The sequence below is a fragment of the Rousettus aegyptiacus genome, unplaced genomic scaffold, assembly GCF_014176215.1.
Source record: "Rousettus aegyptiacus isolate mRouAeg1 unplaced genomic scaffold, mRouAeg1.p scaffold_m13_p_10, whole genome shotgun sequence".
Classification (NCBI taxonomy): Eukaryota; Metazoa; Chordata; class Mammalia; order Chiroptera; family Pteropodidae; genus Rousettus; species Rousettus aegyptiacus.
In genome coordinates, this window is record NW_023416285.1 from 2,254,287 (window position 1) to 2,275,713 (window position 21,427).

The 21,427-nt window shown below is 58.3% G+C and overlaps 1 protein-coding gene across 5 annotated transcripts in view; it reads left to right on the top strand.

The window, feature by feature from the left end:
- Nucleotides 1-21,427, top strand: part of AFAP1 (actin filament associated protein 1) — an 86,277-nt gene that overhangs the window by 15,075 nt on the left and 49,775 nt on the right. For 4 of the 5 annotated variants that reach the window (XM_036227462.1, XM_016127121.2, XM_036227464.1 and 1 more), the window contains 2 exons: nucleotides 13,884-14,012; nucleotides 16,955-17,052. In XM_036227462.1, coding sequence (XP_036083355.1) covers nucleotides 13,886-14,012; nucleotides 16,955-17,052 — 225 coding nt within the window. In that variant the 5' untranslated portion in view covers nucleotides 13,884-13,885. Of the gene's footprint in view, nucleotides 1-12,660; nucleotides 12,998-13,883; nucleotides 14,013-16,954; nucleotides 17,053-21,427 lie in introns of all 5 variants that reach the window. The other variant, XM_036227463.1, reaches the window with a different exon arrangement.

Consider the following 21,427-nt stretch of genomic DNA (forward strand, 5'->3'; position numbering starts at 1 on the left):
TTGAAGTTTTACGTTTCAGTCTGGCAGTGTATAATCTAGGGAAGGGACACCTCGGGCTGGTTTGCTTTAGACACCAACACTTATGATCCAGTTGCCGGGGTTCACAGTGATGACTTTTTTTCCCCACCGTAAATGGGAAATAAAATCCTAATTAATAGACACACATGCCGATTGTTTTTTGAGTGTACATTTTTAGTTATTGGTCACATTTTATCTATGATACTCATGTTAGCAGTGTCGGACATCATAGGTAGAAATCAGAATTTTAAAGACTACTTAGCTATATTTTTCAAAGTTTCAAACTGGACGTTTTACATCAATGTATAGTTGGAATTAAAATTTTATAGAACATTACCTGGCCGTAGTATAGGTGTTGGAATGGCTTATTTTTCATCCCATTAAAGAATGGAATTGGTTGCCTGGAAGTTGGATATCCATGGGCAAAATAAATGAACCTTGACCTAAACCTCACACCTTATACAAAAATTATTCAAAAAGGATCATGGACTTAAATGTAATATGTAAAACTATCACACCGAGGGGGGAAAAAAACCCAGAAAACCTTTGAAATTTAGGACTGGGCAAAGAATTCTTACTTAGACTTGACACTAAGTAATAAATTGGACTTGGTCAAAGTTAAACACTTTTGCTCTGCTGAAGACTTTGTTAAGAGGCTGAAAAGTTAAGCTACAGCCTGGGAGAAAATATTTTCAAACTACTGTGCGATAAAGGCCATCAGGGAAACGCAGACGTAAACCGCAATAGGAAATGCGAATGGCTAAAATGAGAAATAGCACCTGGCGAGGCCGTGGGGAGACCGGACCCCGGACCCCGCCAGTGTAGCCGGTGGGAGCGTGAGGCGACACGGCCCCCCGGGGCACGGCCACCCGGGGCACGGCCACCCGGGGCGCGGCCACCTGGGGCACGGCGTGGCAGTTCCCTGAAACGACCGAACGCGCCGCTGCCGAGGGGCTCGGGCGTGGCCCTCCCGGCGCCCGCCCGGAGAAGGGCAGACTTGCCCTCACACGGACACCGGGCGCGCATGTTCCCGCAGCTTTGTTCCTAACGGCCAGAACGTGGCACCAACCCAGGTGTCCTCGAGGGGTGAGCGGGTGAGCCACTGTGGTCCAGCAGATCGCCGCTCTGTGACGTGGAGGGCCAGGTCACGGACACACGCCGCAGCCTGGGAGGCTCTGCAGAGACTCGCACTGCGGGGCAAGAGCCAGTTGCCAGAGTTCACACGGTGTGTCACTCGGTTTATTGGACTTTTTTTTTTTTCCACTGGGAGACAGAGTTTGTTGATGTAAAAAGTGTCCAGCCCCGTGGAGAAGGTTTATAAGCTTTTATTTGAGCCCAAACTGACGACATTTGCTGGGGAGCAAGACCTCAAATGCTCCAGAGAATAACGATTTGCAGCTTCTTCTGCGCATTTGAAATTAGGGAGGGAAAGTGAGGAAGTTGGACCGGAGATGGGAGAACAAGGCGAGGACGGGATTCCTGGATCGCCGACAGGGCCATCGCTCTCCTGAGGGTCTGAGACCCAGGTGCGCTGAGACCCTCGGTGCCAGGGCTGCTGGAGGCACAGGTGCGTCTTTCACTGAGGTGGTGACGTGCCCGGGCGTGCCTCCCCCCCACGACCTGCCCCGGTGGGGATTTGTGATCAGAGCCGCCACATGACATTCGCGAAGGGGTCGGTCACGGGCCAGGGCTAAGGGGCAGGGAGGAGGCGGGAGGGAGTGGGAGCAGCAGGCGGGGCCTCGGCGGCGGGGGCTGCCCTGCGTGTGGCTGGCCCTGCCAGGGTCCTGGGAGACTGCCGAGCTTAGCAGCGCGTTTGGTCCCCGCGGCAGAGGGCGGCTCAGGGGCACGTGGCGCCTCCGCTTCGGTTCTCATACCCGCGTGTGACTCCACCGTTGTTTCAAAACGAGAAGTTCAGTTCTTAGAAAGATGCTGGCGGCTAAGCATTCAGTGGATTTCATTGTCCACTGGAAAACTCTTCTAGAGAATTTAGATATGAACTTTTTTTTACTTTAAAAAAATCATTAACGTTCTTGTAAAAATGTGTGCATGTTATAAAGAAATCAAACAGTGCAGAAAAGTACACACGTAAAGTGTTTTAAAAATCGCCCCACCCAGCCTTTATATAGCAGCATAAAATGTCTAAATGTAGTGTTTCCTTTACCACATGACCTCGCTGCTCCCGTCTGAGCACCGCGTGGCAGTGATCACCCTCGCTTGACATCAGGAAGCCGGAGCTCGGAGAGTCTAGATGACTTGATCAAGATCAGAGACTGAGTAGCCAGAATAGGATTGGCTCTTAGTGCCTTGTCCAGGCGCCTCCTTCCTCCCCCTGGGTCCTTGGGGCAGTGGCTCTCCAAGTGTGGTCCCCAGGCCAGCCTGCCTCTGGTCGGAAATGCAGAGTATCCTGCCCCCAGCTGCGGAATCGAATTCTTGTTTTGCGGAGCTCTGGATGGCTCATGACTGACGACCCTGGGCGTTGAGGGCGCCTCACCAGCACGGCACGTGACATTTGAGTGACATTTGAGCAGTGGACGGGACGCATCAGGACACGGAAAATGCGCGCGGCCGGTCTGGTCGTTCGTTTAATGACGGTCTCCTCGCGCCGTCCTGAGCTTCCTGTCGCTTCGCGGGGCCCTGCAGGGTCTGGCACAGTGTCCGCCACGCGCAGGCACGCGGACCCTTGTCGCCCAGACAGACGGGGCACTGGGCTCCACGCGTGGTGGTCACCCGGCTTCGGCCCCGCCCCTGGGTCCAGGGACCGACTGCCGGGCGGTCACGCTCGCCGAGGTCACTCGCTCTCTTCCCTTTCGCCCTCCCACAAACCTCCGCCAAGCGTCCCCTCTGCGCTGGACTCTGGAAGTCACAGGCGAGCGGTGCGTTTGTCCCTCACGCCGCGGCCGCCCGCGCACCCCGGGGAGCCAGGCCTGCTGCCTGTCCTTCCGAGGGTAGGCCGGGCTCCCCGGGGGGCCACGCGCAGTGTCGCCGCCCAGCCGGCTGTGCGCTCAGGGGGCCTCGGGTCCTGCTTGGCCTCACCCTGGCCGAGTGTCCTTGGAAGAGCCTCTTACTTTCTGTGACCTTCGGTCTCCTCATCTAGAAAATCGGCATAGAGACGTATACTCGACAGGGCACACGAAGTGACCAGCAGCAGCAGGCGAGCCGCGTGGCAGGGCTGGCTAGGGGTCTGTGCAGCGGGGCACACGTGTGAGGGACGACGTCCTAGAAACAGCGTCTCTGGAGTAATTGTGTGACGCTCTTGAGAGGACGACCCGCCAACGGCACCGGGAGCAGAGGCGGAGCGCCTCCCGCCGCCGGGGAGGCCTAGGTCGCTGCAGCTCGCCGTCTGTTTTAGTGCAGTTACGTGCCCTAGAGGACCCCCCCCCTCCCCTCAGCCTAGAAAGAAGGAGGCTCTCTCCTGCCTATATTTGGTGGTGGCACTGCCTCAGCCCTTTAGGGACTGGAATGCGCAGGGGGTTTGGAGGGGAAGAGGGAAACGCTGCCCTCACTGCTGACTGGCCGGTCTGCGCCCCGCAGGGAGGGACCAGCGGGGTTCGTGGTGCCTCGCCAAAGCCTTTCTTAACCCAGCCGCTCCCAGAAGTGACCAGCATAACAAGTGAAATGCCCGCTGGAGATGGCGGGACCGTGTGGGCCTGGCGCGGGTGTGGCTTGCCCGGCCTCCGGCAGAGCTGCGGGGCCTCGCCCACTTTCCGGGCGTGCAGGTCAGCCAGGGGGCCGGAAGGAAGTCCGCCCCCGCCGCTCCAGTCAGGGAGATTCCGGAGGCACACGCGGGGCCGGGCCTCGGGGGGCGGGGTCCCCTCATGTTTCCTAACTGCTGTCGGCTGCAGTTACCGTCATCTGCGGCGTGGTGACCCGCAGCGCAGGGTTCGCGAGGATTAGCTGAGCCCGTGTAGTAAGGTCTGGGGCGACTCAGGAGGCTGTAGACGAGAGCTGTGCTTGGGTGGAGGGCCCTTCGTGGAGGGAGGGAGGACGGAGGGACCTGTGCACCCCTTCGGTGTGCTCCCCGGCCGCTGCGGCCAGAGCGGGGAGCCTGCTTCCTGGCCCACTTGGTAGGATGCCCGCCGAGTTCTCTGCTTTCTCTTTCGGTCCTTAAGATGGGAAAAGGGCAGTGCAGTTACTTTACTGGGTGATGGCAGGAATTCCTTTGCACTGCTGTTAGACTCTGGAGCTTGAAGTGACACCTGCCTTTTTACACCTTACCCCCTCACTTAACTGTAGGTAAGAGCAGCGGGGGCAAGGGACTTGCCCGCGGTGCCCTTGCTGGCCGGCGGGGCGGCCGGGCCGGGAACCGCAGCCCCTCGCTGCCCGCAGAGCCCTGCCGTCTGCGCCGAGCTGCTTTCCGTTTCTGTTCTTGATGAAGCAGTAACTGTGAAGTGCAGCTGTGCGGTGCCCAGGCGGGCGGCCCCGACCCGCCCTTTCCTTTCCTGCAGCCCGGCTCCAAGGGCATCCCCGGGCTGCCGACGGGGGAGAGGCAGGGGGCTGTTTGGTATGTAAACTTATACCAGAGTGTTTTTTCACCTGGGAGTTTGTTTGGTTTGGACTGGAACAGCTCTCTGACACTGGTTTCTTTATTCTAAAAGCAGAGAGCACTGTAGACACTTTCCAGGGGGCAGGGGGTGGCCGTCTGCCTCCACCTGCATCCATAGTGCTTAGAAGCGCAGTGGGGGGTGAGCTGAGCCGGAGGCGTGAGCGGCTGGGCAGTGGGTCCAGCCCCTCACCGGTCCACACGAGTTCCCCAGGGATGGAGCCCTGCGGCCGCAGGGAGGGGAGGTTCTGAGGGCAGTGGGGGCTGGGAGCCTCTGTCCAGGGGGGGCGCGGGCAGGTAGTGCAGGAGCCTTCTGCTCCCCCAGGCTAGCACAGCCTCGGAGCGATGAAAGAATGTCGCGCAGATAGATGTGGGATCACGTCAGGGCCGCGTCCAGCTGGTGCCCGAGCACACGTGTGTTCCCAGTTCCCCGGGTCATTCTGACGTCCACCCGTCGTGCCTTTTCCGACAGTCGATGGTGCAGAACCGAGGCGCGTCTGGTTTGGCCCTGGCTCCGACGCGCTCTGTGTCTGTCGCATTCTCGCGTGCACGGGCGGTGTGCCCGACAGTTTACAAACACGCCTCTCCAGGCATGGGCTGCGGTGTCTGGCTCCCTTGGGTTTTGCCAGCTCGCTGTGTAATTTTGGCCAAGTTTTAAAACTTGTCAGACCTGACTCCGTGTGCAAGATGGGCCGTTCCGAGACGTAAATGCAAACGTGTCCGTGGACGTGCTCAGCTCGGTGCCTGTGCCGAGCACGCAGGGCGCACTCGGCAAAGCTGCCATCGGCGCCCCCTTTTCATGATTTTTAATGCGAGTTCAGGGCTAATAAATTTGTCAAAGGTACTTTAGCCATAGCCCTTCTTTGAACCTAGGATTTCTTTAGTCTTAGTCATTAGCTTTAATTCACCACTTAAATATCAGTCTCTTGAGTACCTTGAATTTCACATGCGTTTAGCCAAGGGATCTCAAAATTGGAACGTTGCCCCTGAAAGCGGATGTCAACCTGTGTGAATGAACGGTCCTGGGCCTTCGTTTGTTTCTTTGGGTTCCTTTCCTGAGCACCCCTCTGTGTGACTTCTGGTGCCGAGGGGGGTCTTTGCAGCTTCACCAGCAGTCTTGGGGGACGTGTTCTCACGTTGCGGGGGGCTCGGGGGTGTCCTTTATGTGCTCTCCAGACGAGGTTGGCTGCTTGCCCTGGACTGTGCTTTTTCTTCTTAGCGCTCATCTGTCGTGTGTGTGTGCGTGCGTGTGTGTGTGTACATATGTGTGTGTGTACATTATCTGTTACCTATTAGACTTTAAGTTCTGTTTGAACAAGGACTGTTCTTGTCACTAGGTCCTCTGCACGTAGGGCCGTTTAGCACACATTACTTGTTTACCAGATATTCTTAAATGATCTTAAATGATTCTTAAATCTAGTAGAACACAGGATAAACCCACAAATTAAAATTTCTGCTGCATCGACCAAACTTGGTAAATCAATTTGTCGATGCAAGTTTAAACTGTTTTAGTTGCTAATAATTCAGCAGTCACTTACTGAGTGACTTTTAGGCCAGGCGCTGGAGGCGAGGCAGGTCACCTGGCTCCTGCCCTCCCGCCCATGAAGTCTGGCGAGGCGGGGCAGGTTGCATGGATCCCTGGACACGTGGCCGTGATATAAACACGCAAGTATTAGGATGATGCTTACAGGGGAGCACCCTGTGCACTTGGAGGGTGGACCAGGGTTTGTAGTCTGTGAACACTGGCTACAAATTGAAACATAATCGAGGTGACTACTTAAAGTTACAAGTTGAAACATCGAGATCATTCTTCACATAGTCACGTGTGTACACTTCATAGGAAGTGCCTACCTTTAAATGGATACTAAATAAACTCTCGAATGGCTTTAGTTTTGAATGGCTTTTGCCTGGGCCTCATTTTTCTTCCCTTCATTAGATGGACCAGGGGTTAGACGAGTAGGTTTTGGGTTTGGCTCTGCCCCTAGACCAGGCCATTTACTTCCATTATCTGGGCTTTAGGGGCCTCAGTTGGGAAAGGGGCCCCGGGCGAGCGGATGCAGACGGCCTCTCTGAGTTCTGACTTGGCGACTCATCGTTTCAAGCCGCTGTCCTTGGGAGTGGAGCAAGAACCTGGTGGTGATTGTTCACCTACATTTCTGGGGACGTCACAGCCTGATTCGGGGGAAGGGCCATCTTCGGCGAGCCAGGGAGACGTGCTGGTGGTCCGTTTGGCGCTCGGCTGTGAGGAGCGCGTGGCCAGGCTGTTTTCCTTGGCGTTCGTGGGAGCGGTTGAGGTCACAGCGTCGGCGGAGTCTGTTGGAAGGGGGCAGAGGACCGTTGCAGGTGGCGTTGAGTGCATTTGAGCTGAACTCACTAAACCTTGCCCGCGTGTGCAGTTCTCAGGGACCCCCGGCTGCGCGTGAGGACCGTGACGCGCTCTGGTTGTACTGCGGACTGTGCCGCGCCCGCGTTGGAGTCCGGCGGCGGATGCTCAGCGCTGTGCGGTCTCTTGGGAGGACTCGGGCCATCGAGAGGGCGACATGTGGTCTCGTGTGTCTGTGGTTCGCGCTCTCAGAGGCCCCGGTGGCCCTTGGAGGGAGCGGCACAGCGCAGGCCGCGATGCCGGGGTGGCCGGGAGGCCAGCGCCTGGTCGCCGGCTCCCGGCGGGAGGAGGGCGCTCGGCTCTCCGCCTGAGGCTTCGTGGCTGTCGTTGGTGCCGATGACGATGGCTCCCGTTCGTGTGTCGCTTCGCAGTTCGCAGAGACGCCTTAAATGGCTTTCGCGCGTTTCATCCTCTCCGTCCTGCGTTCCGGCTCCCGGGGGCGTTGCTGTGGCTGGCGGGAGCGAGCGCCCTGACCGGGGTCCGGGACGGAGCGGGCAGAGCCGGGGCGGGCTCGCGGGCTCCCGGAGTCCCTGCTCTCACGCCCTGCTCTGGCCTCTCCTGACGACTCGCCGCCGTCAGTCTGCCGCAGACCCCGCGGTCCCAGGGTTTCCCCGGACGCGCAGGCGCCCTCGCGTGCGGGGGCCTTCCCGCTGCGCCGGTGCGTGCCGCCCTCCCGGATGCGACCCCGAGGGGGTCCCGCCTGCGCCCGCCTCCGCACCCCCGGCGTGGGCCCCGGTGTTCAGCAAACGCAGCCGAGCTGGACACGGCTGTCATTCTGGGGGCGGGACCCGCTGTGCGCGTCGGGTTCTTCATCGTTTTAGGTCAGGCCGGTTAGGGCCAGAGCTGGCCCGGGTGACCGCAGCGAGCGCCCTGCTTTGGAATTGTGGGGTGCGCTCCCCCCCCCCAGGGTGAGCTCCTCAAGCGTTTTGCCACGCCGCGCTCCTCCGCCTTGTCCCCACAGGGCCCAGCTCGCCGTCTGGGCGCAGTGAGCGGGACCGAGGCCGGCGGAGGCGCGGAGACCGGAAGCAGCTCCGCTGTCCCGAGCGGCTGCTGAGGAAACGGGAGAGTTCGCGAGCCGCGTCGTCCTTCCTCCTCCCCCCATGCGAGTCGCGTTCCGGAATACGTGTCTGACACCAAGCAGATACCATCATGTTCCGGGAATTACTTTGTGTTCCGTTTTGTCTTTCCAAGACTTAATTGTGCTCCGCTAAATTAATGTAAATTGTGCCAGACGCAAACACATCCGAGTTCCTTCTCTCTCCGTTGGTGCTCAGAGCTCAATGGCCCAGCGAGGGACCAGCCGCACGGGCCCCACGTAAAGCAGCGCCGACCACCGCGTCTGCGGTCAAGTGCGGAACCGGAGACCTCAGAAGCCGTCGCATCTCTCTGTCCACGCGCAGGTCGCAAGGGGCTCCCGTGAGCTAGTGTTCGATCTGTAATCACTTTCTAATTTAAGGGAGAGCCATGCGATAACCACCCAAGGGGTTTTTACTTAAGACATTTGCAAAATAAATCTTTTTAGAAAAGTTGACTAAATTCGTCGTCGTAGGAATGCGTTATCCTTTGTGGCTTTACGAGCCCTTTCTCCTGAATGGAGTAGACGTTTCTATAAAAGTAACACTTCCTTTCTGAGAAGCGTTAGAGTAATTTGATAGGATAATCTGCTCGTGTAGCTGGCTCCAAAGGTCACCTGCCAGGAATCAGACGCTGCTTTCGGGGGTGCGGGGCCTGGTTTCTATCTTTGCAGCCCGGGAGAGGGAAGCGCTTCCAGCGGCGCTGAGGCGCCCGTCTGCGTGGTGGTCGTGGTGGTCGCGTTTCAAGTCCCGAGCTGTCTGTCACGTCTCTCAGCGTTCAGGAGCGAGCGGGTGTGTGCGCGTTAGGGCGTGGAGGGACTGGCGGCCGTGGAGGGACTGGTGGCCGTAGCCCCCGGCCACGCCGCTCGCGTCCGCTTCCTCCCCGCCGGCCCTGGACGTGTCACACAGGGTCACCGAGCGGCCCCCCTTTTCTTTTATGCTCTCCTCGAGGGTTTTTGCAAGAATCAGTTAGAAAATATGTGTAAACATGCTTTGTACTTTTAAGCTTTGGAAAATTTCAAGCCTGTACGTATTTCTGAAACATCACTGATTACCTGTGAAACATCCTCAACATGCGCATTTCCTGGCCGTTGGCGCTGATTTACCGCTTCCCGAGTGCAGGATGTAAAGCCTCGGTGACCTGCGAATACCACTGGACCAAAGTTTGCTAGATTTGCTCAGAAAGAGACAGGACTTCTCGTTTCGGGACCAGCCCCCAGGGACAGCCCGGGCACGGAGGCCCCCGTGAGCTTCCCGGGTGGACGCTTTCCGCACGCCGTCACTCACGCTTCCTGCGGGGGGGAATTGGGCCTGCCCCGTGCGCCTCCAGGGCAGGGCACGCCGGGAGCCGGGGCCTGGTTGCCTCTGGGCGTCACCGCGGACTTGGGTGGTGGCATCGTCACGTCGCAGGCCACGCGGCACAAGAGGAGAGCCGCGCGCGTGACGGAGGCAAGCACTAGGAGGCGGCGTCTGTCTGCCCGGCCTGCCCTCCGCCCCTGCGTGCGGGGGGACCGAGCCAGGGCGCGGGGCCCCCGACACCCCCGCCCCCCCCGTCTGCTCTTGCTGATTCGGGCGGTTGACACCTGTTGTCATTGCAGCAGCAGTGGTTGAAGAGACAGACAGCCTGCCTCGACGTGCACATTTGGCCGTTTGTGCTATTTATGCATAGTTAGAAAAGGCAGGGGAGCTGGCGCCCTTAGCCCGTCCGTCACTCACAGTGCACGGGCACCGAGCGCTCACACACCCCCGCACATGGCCTGTGTTTAAGTTTCTCTCAAAACAGGCGTTCAGCCGTGGGCCATCTGGTGGGTAGACTTCTCGGGACACGCACGCGTCGGACGATCAGACATCTGACATCCGAAGCCGTCTTAAAACACTGGGCGGTTTCTGTGTGTCCCTCGGGTCCCGGTTTGCCCATCGAGAGGGGAGAAGCGAGGAGGGAGGGGAGTGTCGGTTACAAGGGCTGTCGATACGGCCGTGGCTCTGTGATCGCTTCTCGGAGTCCCGGCCCCTGCATCTCGGCAGGTGGCAGAGATGGAGACGGCCTTTCTTCCCTCTTCCGGCCGCTGTTCTCTATTGCCTTGATTTACCGCTCTTTAGATACTTCCTGGTGTGTCTGTCTCACCAGGAGGACGCGGGCTCGCCGAAGGCCGAGGCTGTCGTCTCTCGTGCCCACAGCTACACCACCAGTGCCCGGCGCGGCTTCATACACGCTTATTGGATGAACGGGATCAAAAAAGCTTCTTTTTTCCTTTTGGCGCTTCATAAAAAATGCTTTGGAAAAAGCCGTGTGAACAGGGAAGGGAGGATCGTAAGCGGCTGAGGTTACTCAGGCTGCCACCGGATGGGTGGCTCGTCGTCCTGGATACCCTGGGAGCAGGCACGGCATGTTAGGGCTGACGTATAGATGACTCCTTCAGGAAATGAGCCAGGCGTCGTGGCTTTCCACCTGGGCGTGTGATGTTGCCAGGTGTGTTCACTTGAAGAAACGCAGGCCTTTACATCCCTGGTACAGACTGAAAACAAAGCTTCAGGCGTAAGGAAGTGATTTGCCCCACGTCACCTAGAGAGAGATGGGACCTGGGTCTACGTCTGTCTTTCCAGAGCCTCTGAACCGCCCACCACGCTGCCCGTGGTGCTGCTCGAGGCATCTTCCCTGCCCCGGAGTGTGTCACATGAGAGAGAGAGAAGGTGCTTCCATGTCACTGGTGCCGAGGGATGACCCCGCGGTTTACAATAACGTTTACGAGTCTCGTGTCAGAGAAAGTGGTGATTTTCCACGATGCCTTTAAATTTCACAATGCCTCAAATTCTCTCATAGATTTTATGAAACAAATGACGATAGAAGGAGTTTAGGGAACAGCAACTTCAGAACAAATGTTAAACCAGGGAATTAGTATTTCTCTTTCATTCTCAGCCTAGACGTGAGCGCTGACTCCTGTGTAAGGCGGCGCAGCTCGGAGCCGATCGGGCCCCACTGGGTGGCCAGTCGTCACCCGTAATTTCAGGGCAGCAGGCGCAGCGTCTGTGTTAGGCTCTCGTGGCGTCTCGTTAATTTTCAATGCGAGTGGCAGGAGAAGCAGGTGGCGAGCGAGGCGGGGCAAGCGTGGAGCTGTGTGGCCTTCGGTAGCGTTTCCTTCCGGGCGCTGCCGGCTGCCGCCGTCTGGTCCCCGTGTGAAGCTCGCCGCGGGGTCGGCGTTGGAGCCGAGATGCGGCACGTCGGTGCACTTCTGCGGTTCTCAGTTGTGCGGTTCTTGGAGCTGCGGTTACAGATCCTCGTTGGTTGCAAGACGTGCTTTCAGAAGCACTTTGGGTCCGGCACATTTACGTTCATTTATGTTTGAAGGCTCCTTAGAGTCGGTGGGGCGGGGGCGCGGACGTGGCGCGTGACTCCACAGGGCCGGGTGGGGACCCGGGGGTGCCGGGAGCTGGACGGAGAGCGGAAGGGGGGCGTTGGGGGGCGATCGAGACTCTTGGACCTGGTGGGTTTGAAGACGTGGGTTTATTGTAGACGGCTGGTCGTCGTGGTGGGAGGGGTTACTCGGCTTACCCCGTGGCCTCCGGACGCTTGTCCTGGGCAGCAGCTCAACGCACTTTAGCTGGAAAACAAATGTGTGTGTATATGTATAAAAAACCTCTTTTTACTGTGGGTTGTATAGTGTTTCGGGCATTACAAAAGTTCTCTGTAGCAATGGGGCCTTTTGAGTTAACTCTGAAAAGTAATGCTTTTTGGAAGGACACACGTTTTCATGTACAGGTGGTAAAGTAAAAGGACAGTTTTCTGCTTCATTGAAGCAAAGAGTGTTTTATTAGATGAAACGCTGAAATGGCTAATGTTGACGAGAAGATGTTGGTCTGTCCCTGTGATTTTTGTGGCCATGACTAAGCTCTATAACCTTCCTGAGAGTTAGTTTTCTCATTTGTGAAATGATAACATCTACCCTGCAGATTATATTGTTATTTAAAAAAATTAATGACTTGTTTGGAAGAGCAGTTCTCATTAGGGTTATTGCTGTCTCATGAAATATACAAGGGAGACTGGATTCCGTTTCTCTGGGGGAGCAGTAGCTACAGTGTATCGAGCATTGATGTAAGATTCTCTGCCTTAGGAAATGGCATATTATCCTACTGAGCCGTTGTTACTGCCTGTGACCCTTGAACAGCGCGGGGGTCAGGGGCGTAGGCTCCCTGTGCAGTCGACAATCCATGTCTAGCTTTTGACTTCCCCAGAACTTCACTACTCATAACCTATGTTAACCAGAAGCCCTACTGATGACTTAGTTGATTAACACGTTTGGTATGTTGTGTGTATGATATACTGTATTCTTACAATAAAGGAAGCTAGAGAAATGAGTGTTAGGAAAGTCATGAGGAAGAAAAACACGTTTACGTTATTATTATTATTTTTTAAATCTGTGTGAGCGGCCTGCGCAGTTCACACCCTTATTGTTCAAAGGCCAGCCGTACTCTTTAAGGTAGAGGTTACCCTTAAAAGCTTTTCTACAGATAATAGTTATACTGATGACAGTGATGCTGATGGTAATAGTCAAAATTTATTGAGGACTTCTGTGCTTAACTGCTGCACACAGGACATTTAGAAAAAAGAAGAGACTGCTGACAAGACTTTGCTCATTCTCGTCCTGTAGAGAGAGGGATAACAGTTTCCCATTGTGCCGAAGGCCACACGGAGAGCGCGGCGGAGCCACATGTCAGCCCAGCTCGGGCACTGTGCCCAGACAGCCCAGTGTCACGCTTTACTGCAGCCCGAACCTTGCAATCCTGCGAGCACGGCAGCTCCCAGCCTCGAAAAGCTCCTGCGAGACCAGCCGCTCCCTTAATCGGCTTCCGTTAACAGATTGACACATGTCCCCCGGCCCTCGGTGCCCGCCGCCCTCCCCCATCTGCCAGGGGCGTCCCCGGAGGGGGCCGTCAGCCCCTGCGCCTCGGTAGTGAGGAGCTCACTCTTTACAGAGACGCTGACGAGTAAGTGGACAGATGCGGGACCGAGGAGCAGACAGGGGCGCTGACCTCCGCTGAGCAGGTGCGGGCGGGCTTCGCGGAGCAGGCGGCGTTTGCTCGTCCCTGGAGAAGTCTGGGGTGGTCGGGAAGACAAGTGCGAGGGGCAGCGAAAGCAGCGTTTTTTTCCCGTGAGCGTGTGGTGAGGGTCACGGCGGCCGTTGGTGCCGCTTGGTGTCACGGCTTCGAGTGAGACACCAGCGATCGTGCCACCCTCGCGTCTGCACCCTCAGGGGGGGGGGGGTGACAGACGTCTTCCGTTACGCAACTCACTTCGTGGGCTCTGGGGGCTCACAGCATGACTGAAACCTTGCCAGCAGCGGCCGTGTGGCCCCGTCTCGGGGCTGGCGGAGGGGAAGGTCTGCCGGGCCTTTGGAAGGCGACAACGTGCCAGGAAGCCCGGGCCGCGTCCTCCGAGCCCTCGGTGCCCCTTGCCGTAACCGCGCAACGCGCTCGCCGTCTTCCCGCGGAGGGAGCCAGCCCCGCAGCAGCGGAGTTGAGTTTCCGAAAGCGCGTCCCGGTGGCTATCGGAAAACGCTTCGGCATTTGAAACCGCCGCCGCCTTCACCCTGAAACGCAGCGCCGGGCACGTGACGTCGCGCGGCGATGTCGGGCTTTTGGGTCTCGACGTCCACCGGCCGCCTGGCTTTGGAGCGTCTCCCAGCCTCAGTAGAGGGTGGCGTGGGGATCTTTCAGTCGCCCGGATTTCAACAAACTTGTTTTTCGTGGTGAAATACTCCATTCAGCAATCAAGCTGAAAATGAAATGCTTTGAGTAAAATGCAACATTTTGCGTTTTGACATTTGCAGGTCAGTGGGTCTAACAGTACCCTTCCTCTCTCCTTTGTTTTCAGCAATGGAAGAGTTAATAGTCGAACTTCGGCTCTTTCTCGAGCTTCTGGACCATGAATATCTAACATCAACCGTCAGAGAGAAAAAGGCGGTGATCACAGACATCCTGCTAAGGATACAGCCGTCTAAAGGTGCGTCTCCTTCGAACCCCAGTCTCCCCTCTTCCAGCCTCTTTTGTCTTCGAACCATCTTTACCTCCACCATCTTTCTGAAACATCCATTTTTTCATTAACTTGTGAATTTATTCATTCATTAAGCTGTCATCGAAGGTCTTACTGTGTGCCAGGCACTGTGTTCGTCTCTAGGTATAGAAAGATTAAGCCTTTAAGGAGCTAATGGAATAATGGGTGTGTTGGGGGGCCCCCAAGAGCACCCCAACATTCCGAGACTTACTAGGAGGACTCGGCGTATAGCCGTACTTTCTCACACCCAGGCTTTCTCACAGAGGCAGCGGCGGGGGGTGGGGGGGTGGGGAAGACCCGGTGGAGCCCGGAGCGTGTGTGCAGCGTGTGCCCGGAGCGTGTGCGCGCAGCGTGTGCGCGCAGCGTGTGCCCGGAGCGTGTGCCTGGAGCGTGTGCGCAGCGTGTGCCCGGAGCGTGTGCCCGGAGCGTGTGCGCGCAGCGTGTGCCCAGAGCGTGTGTGCGCAGCGTGTGCGCGCAGTGTGTGCCCGGAGCGTGTGCCTGGAGCGTGTGCGCAGCGTGTGCCCGGAGCGTGTGCGCGCAGCGTGTGCCCAGAGCGTGTGTGCGCAGCGTGTGCCCGGAGCGTGTGCCTGGAGCGTGTGCGCAGCGTGTGCCCGGAGCGTGTGCCCGGAGCGTGTGTGCGCAGCGTGTGCCCGGAGCGTGTGCGCGCAGCGTGTGCCCGGAGCGTGTGCGCAGCGTGTGCCCGGAGCGTGTGCGCGCAGCGTGTGCCCAGAGCGTGTGTGCGCAGCGTGTGCCCGGAGCGTGTGCCTGGAGCGTGTGTGCGCAGCGTGTGCCCGGAGCGTGTGCCTGGAGCGTGTGCGCAGCGTGTGCCCGGAGCGTGTGGCCCGGAGCGTGTGTGCAGCGTGTGCCCGGAGCGTGTGCGCGCAGCGTGTGCCCAGAGCGTGTGAGCGCAGCGTGTGCCCGGAGCGTGTGCCTGGAGCGTGTGCGCAGCGTGTGCCCGGAGCGTGTGTGCGCAGCGTGTGCCCGGAGCGTGTGCCTGGAGCGTGTGCGCAGCGTGTGCCCGGAGCGTGTGCCTGGAGCGTGTGCGCAGCGTGTGCCCGGAGCGTGTGCCTGGAGCGTGTGCGCAGCGTGTGCCCGGAGCGTGTGCCCGGAGCGTGTGTGCGCAGCGTGTGCGCGCAGTGTGTGCCCGGAGCGTGTGCCTGGAGCGTGTGCGCAGCGTGTGCCCGGAGCGTGTGCGCGCAGCGTGTGCCCAGAGCGTGTGTGCGCAGCGTGTGCCCGGAGCGTGTGCCTGGAGCGTGTGCGCAGCGTGTGCCCGGAGCGTGTGCCCGGAGCGTGTGTGCGCAGCGTGTGCCCGGAGCGTGTGTGCGCAGCGTGTGCCTGGAGCGTGTGCGCAGCGTGTGCCCGGAGCGTGTGCCCGGAGCGTGTGTGCGCAGCGTGTGCCCGGAGCGTGTGCGCGCAGCGTGTGCCCGGAGCGTGTGCGCAGCGTGTGCCCGGAGCGTGTGCGCGCAGCGCGGTCCTCCCGGCGTCCCTCTCCTTTGGGTGTGTCACGGAGCGCACGCTCCTCAGCGACGGAAACGCAGCTCATCAGAGACTCAGTGTCCTGCAGTGTCACCGGGGGCTGTTCACGCGCCCCGCCCTGCCTGGCACTACCGAAGTCCAGACGCCCAGGAGCGCAGGCTCGTTAGTGTTCTCCAGAGGAGCAGGGCCGCGGGGGGGAGACAGAGCCGGGCCGGGAGAGCGAGGTTCCCGTGGGCGGCGGGAGGCCGAGCGGCCCCGAAGCGCTGTCTGCGGGAGGGGAGCCCGGGACGCCGGTGGCGTAATTAGTTCATCTCTGCCCGAAGGCCTGAGTGTCGGGGGCCAACGGCGCGAGGCCCGATGGGAGGCCAGAAACTCGAGCACCGGAGGCCAGCGTGGTGCTCGGAGCCGCTCGGTCGCCGTCGCTGTCTCCGGCCCCCTCGCTGGTCCAGGCGGCGCATCTCCTCGGCTCCCTCCATGCGGCCGCCCCTCAGCCAGCCGCCCGTCTGGGCACCCGCAGTGTTGGGCGCCCGCCCCAGGGGCTGCTCTTCCTCCCCGATCCCGCCTCCTCTCTCCGCCCAGTGGGCGCCAGCCCTTCGTCGCTCCGCGCCGTGTTCTGGACGGACCTTCCGATGTGTTCCCGTCGTCTGATCCCCTCTTCGGCCCTTTCGTTTGCGTAAAGCTCGCCCACCGGTCGCTCTAGCGGTAGAGCTCCCATCGTTCTTTCTCTTTCTTTCCTTTTTCACTGTTTCTAGTTCTCCACCCAAATTCCGGTCTGTGTTGTCGCCTCGGGAGCCCGGGGACTTTGGCTTTTACTATCTCTCTCCTAGCCCGTAGCATCGTGCTTCCCCCATTGTAGGCGGTTATCGTCAAGGGACTGTTCTTCTAGGCCTTTCCAGGTGAGCTCTTGGCACGTGCATAACCCTGTGCCCAAATTAAAAGCAGTTTCTTCCTCTCTCCTACCTGCAGTGGTATGTGGCACGTTTTCTAAGAAACGTACAGAAACTGTCCTGTCTCCCCGGCTGGAATAGGGGTGCCCCGAGGGCCTGAGCTCGACTCAGTCACGGCACTGTCCGCCTTTGAGAGGGTGCTTGGAACCCACGTCCTGGTCCCCAGGACAGCGTCCGCCCCCCTAGTGCGCGGGTTCGCGCACCTGACCGGGTGCTCCGGCCAGCAGCCCGCCTCTGCGAGGCCCTCTGGTGTCGGGAGGAGCCAGCTCCATCTCTCCTAGCTGTTAGCCTTTCAGAGAAGGTCCTTAACCCTTGTCTTCAGCCGCAGAGTCTTCACCTGTAAAACGGAGGAGATTAGTGCCTTGCAGGACCATCGGAAGGACGAGAGGAAGTAGATGTCTTCGGGGCATCCGGGGCGGCACGGTCTTCCCCGTCTCATCCCCTCTGTGGTGTGGTTGGTCCCTACAGGTCTGGAGGTCCGAGACCATGCTCCGAGGCAAGAGCCGCCGGGCAGCCTGCCGGCCCCTCCCCAGATGCCCCTGCCAGAGATCCCGCAGCCGTGGCTGGTGAGTGAGCCCCGCGTCCGCAGCAGGAACCCCGGGCGTTGGCTCCCGCCTGGCTCCAGGGCAGCTGCCAGCCCGTGCCAGCCCGACTCTGGAACGAAGGGAAGGGACCTCCGTCGGGTGCGGCGGGGCAGCTGCAAAGGCCGAGTGGGAGGCCCCCGGTGCAGCTTCCCTCCCGAGCCTGCCGAGCCTGCCGTTTCTTCGGTAATTACTGGAAATCCATTCTTAGAAAAAAAGATCGCACGACAATGGCTGCAGAGCCTGGGACCTGACGCTCTCTCCGGGGGGCCTGCGTGTGAACACCTTAGTCTGAAACTTGGATATTCATTGTTATGCTGCTTTGGGGATAGAAAAGCAGCATTTTTCAGAAGAAAAATGTGAACAGGTTCTAGGGATGTGTATTTTGTTCGATCTGACATGTTAAACATTCATCTTGGCATCTGCTCCCACTTCCGCAGCCTGGGCACACACACTTCCCACTCCCGCAGCCCGGGCACACTATACACACGCAAGTTTTTACGCGCCCATTCGGTGTTTTCTGCCTTTCGCTGTTTACTGATTTGCTTACTTGGGGACACGAGATTTTCATTCAGAATTAGGGCACAGCCAGTTACTTGGTAATTCTCTTTCTAATGTTCGCTTTCTCCGTGAATCATCTAATTGTCCCCCCGCCAGCGTAGGAGCTGCAGGAAGGCCGGGCCGTGTGTCGTTTACTTCTGTCCGGCCGGGGCCCAGGCCAAGGGCCAGTGTCCAGTAGGTCCAGTGCTCTCCACGTTGGAGGAGGACAGAGGGAATTAGCACTTACCGGGCTCCTCCCACATGTCACAGATCATGCTTGTCACTCTTTCGCTTGTAATGTCATTTAATCCTGACAACTCGACCTCAAAGAACCCCTAATTCAACTCTAAACATGTGCATAGCACATATACCCATTTTCCAGGAAGGGGAATTGAGGTTTAGTGAGGATAATGTGATTTGTTCAAGGTCCTGTACGAAGTAGGAAAGGCAAAAATTGTAACCTGTCCTGATTTCAAATCCAGCCTGTTCGCACAGTGCCGACTGGGAGGTGTGGCGGCAGAGCCGAGGCGGGCAGGGCTCGTGGGCGTGCCGGGGCGCGCTGGGCGCCGCGAGCCTGTCCCGGAGCCCAGGCCCGGGGGCAGCGGGGTGGGGGTGCAGCCTGGGGAGCACGGCCGCCTGCTCCCCGCGTCGGCCCCGTCACTCGCCGTGACTTCTCTGTGCCTCAGCTGCCTGGTTTTTTAAGGCGGGTGAGACGGTAGGGTCTGTTCAATGCTGCTGTGCCGACGGAGTGGCTGGGTCTTGCATGCGCTAAGCCCGTGTGCCGAGCAGCACTTTTCCACACTCCGTCCACGTGACCCTCGGGGCCCGTTAAGGTGCAGCGTGTGGGGTGGGGGGTTTGCTGGGGCTCCCTGGGGCAGGCAGGAAAGAACCCTCAAGGGGAGTCTTCCGCAGTCCCCCTGCCCAGGGGTGCCACCGAGGCGCGATTTCCAGTCTCTCTCGCCCTGTGCTGTCCCCGCCGGGGCCACTGGCCTCGAGCGGCTGTCGAGCACTCGGCAGCGGGCTGGTTCACGGTGGGACGGGCTGTGTGCCAGATGCGTGCCGGACTCGGAGGCTTTGAGAAAAGGGCGTAAAATAGCCCCTTAATCTTCACATTGATCACATGTTGGATTTTAATGTCTTTGGAAATGCTGAGTGAGAGGAGATATGTTAATAAAATCAATTTCATAAATCTCTGTGTCTTGCAGGAAAATTTTAAATTAAACGTGTGGCTCACGTTTGTAGCTTACATTATTTTTCCGTTCCATATATTTAATCTTTCTGCAGCTGAGTATGTTGAATATATGATTTTTATATGCTGTTTTTCCTTTTTTACCATTACATATTATGTATTTTTTCTTCTTTATAAACTGTTAATTATTGCGTTTCCAGAACTCCCATCCTGTTTGTGGTAGAAGTGGCGACTTGGTTAGCTCTCTTCTTCATCGTCTCACTTGCTGTTTTTAGCTAGGATGCAAAATCATAGTCCAGCAGTATGTCGATGATACTAATTTTATTAACTGATTTTTAGCTAAAAGATAAAGAACAAGATGAGAAGTGAGTAGTTCATGAGTTTCCTGGTTTTTATTTTCCGGTTCATTTTTACTTTTCTTTCTAAGCGTGTCTGAGCCTGTGGCTGTCCCCTGCTACGTCCTGATATGCTCGGTCTAGTATATCGTTGTCGCATTCCGGATCAGGAAAGGCGTTTTGAGATTGGAGGTGAAGTGCAGATGTCGAGAAGCAGCCGGAAGGTCATGGTGGCCCTGCGAATTGCTCGGGCTCTAACTCAGTGCCGTCCGAAGTGCCATCTGACGGGTCCGGCCTCAGGAGCCTGTCCCAGATGTGCCGGGCCAGACAGAGCGAGGCTCAGTTCCGGGGCCTGTTTCAGGCACCGGGTGCTCAGGGCACGGTCGCCGTCGTCTTCCATTTCTGCGGCTTTTCCCTCCGACGCGGTTTGGTGGTCATTCTGCTCGCCCTCTTTTTTCTCCTCTCCTTGCCTCTCACCCTCCCTGGCATGGGCTCTGCGCCCACTTCGGCTGTGGCATGGCTGTGGCAAACTGCCCCGGTCGAAGGTTGAGAAGCCGTCCTCTCGATAGGGTCAGAGCTGGTGGTTGGTTATTCAAAAAGGGTGGTTAGTGTGAGAAAGTCTAAAAAGGTCTCCATATACTTTGAATATTTGATGCTTAAACAAATACCTTTGAGTGCGGTTTGGCCAGTGGGTGATTTCTCCCGGCTGGGGGCTAATACTTGGGCGTTGGGCGCATTTGCCCTTGGCCTCCAGGCCCCGCTGTTACCTGCTGTAGGGTTTTGATGTGGGCCCAAGGCTCCGTTCTCTGGGTGTGGGGCTACGCGGGAAGGAAGGGCACCTGTCAACGCAGCCCCTCCGCTGAGTGGGGACTGGTTAAGAGAGCGCGACCGTTTTCCGGGTAGTTTTTCAGTGAATTCGTTGTTCAGCGCGTAAGCCGGCCATTTAGCAGATTAAGCCTGCCTTCGGTGGACTGGCCTTCTCAGGGAAGTCAGCGCGCGGTAGGAAGCTGGGCCGGGCAGAGGGGGTGCCCTCAATTAAGACACGAGCCGCAGGAGGAGCCAGGTGGGCGGGGAGCCTCATGCTTCGGGCGGGACGCTCAGGGGTCGGGCCGCCGAGGGCCGAGGGCAGTGGGCAGTGTGGGCGTTCACGGAAGCGACCGGAAGTGGCGGGAGGCGGTGTCAGCGTCCGGTTTGGGATCCTCTGGCCTTCGTTCTTTCTTGTTCGCTCGAAGCGCCTTTGCCTTTCGATCCCTGTCGCGGCTCGTACCGAACGGGCGTGCATGCTTCGTCAGGGCGTGCGTCCTGAACTCGGGGAGGGAGACGACCTTTGCCCTTCGAGCCCCTCGGTGCGTGACAGCGAGTCAGGCACTTCCCGCCGCTGTCCCCTGACGCTGTCCTCTCCCCGGCCGACCTCCGGAACGCACTCATCTTGCGCGGCTGAAGTTTCGACCAGCGAACGGCAGCGCCCGATTTGGACCACGTTCTCACAGAGCCGTGCGCTTGCCCCTTCGAAGGTGGCGTTTGCTTCTGCGCTTCTCCGTGTGGCCCACGTCGCACAGGCGGAAGTGTGGATGGCTGCCCACGCTCGGGGACCAGACGGCGGTCGGCCCCGGCCGCCAGGGAAGGCTGCAGTGTGGTTTCGCCCTCGGAGTAGGCGTGGCGGCAGCCTGGGGCCTTCCGTGTGCACCCGTGGTCCCTGAGCTGCTCTCCGTGGCTGTGGAACGGCGAAGTTGGGGTGCGGCCTCACCACCCTGTCCGCTGCCTGCATTGCGCCGTCCCCTTATTTTGTCAAGAAGACGACTCTAAATTCTTGACGTCAGGATTGAAACCGTTTTTGCAGCTTAGACTATACAATTTTGTTACCAACTGAACATTACTTCATCCGGTCCCGTTTCCCTCACGTCCTGGACGCCTCCCTACGGGACACGCCGTGGCGTGGAAGTCGGGGTACAGCACGCACACCGTCGGGTGCCTCTGCGAGCCGCGTGGCCGTTACGGGAGGGTTTTGCTAGCCTGTGGCAGAACCAGAACACGACCCCTAAGCGTCTGTCAGAGTTGATCACTTTTGGCTCTTAACAGATTTGAATCCCTGTGACCAGAGAAACAGAATCTCGATGCGCCACCACGTACGTAGACTTCAAGCCAGAAAGAGATTCCAAATTCTAGGCCGGTCTTTTTCCTGCTGCAATCAGGTCTCAGTCTGTTAGTGTTACTGGTGCAAAGTGCTAAGTAATAAATTGGGGCGGGAGGGGGGAGGGTGGCGGTGGGGAGGGCGCCAGAGGGCAGCGGAGAGGCA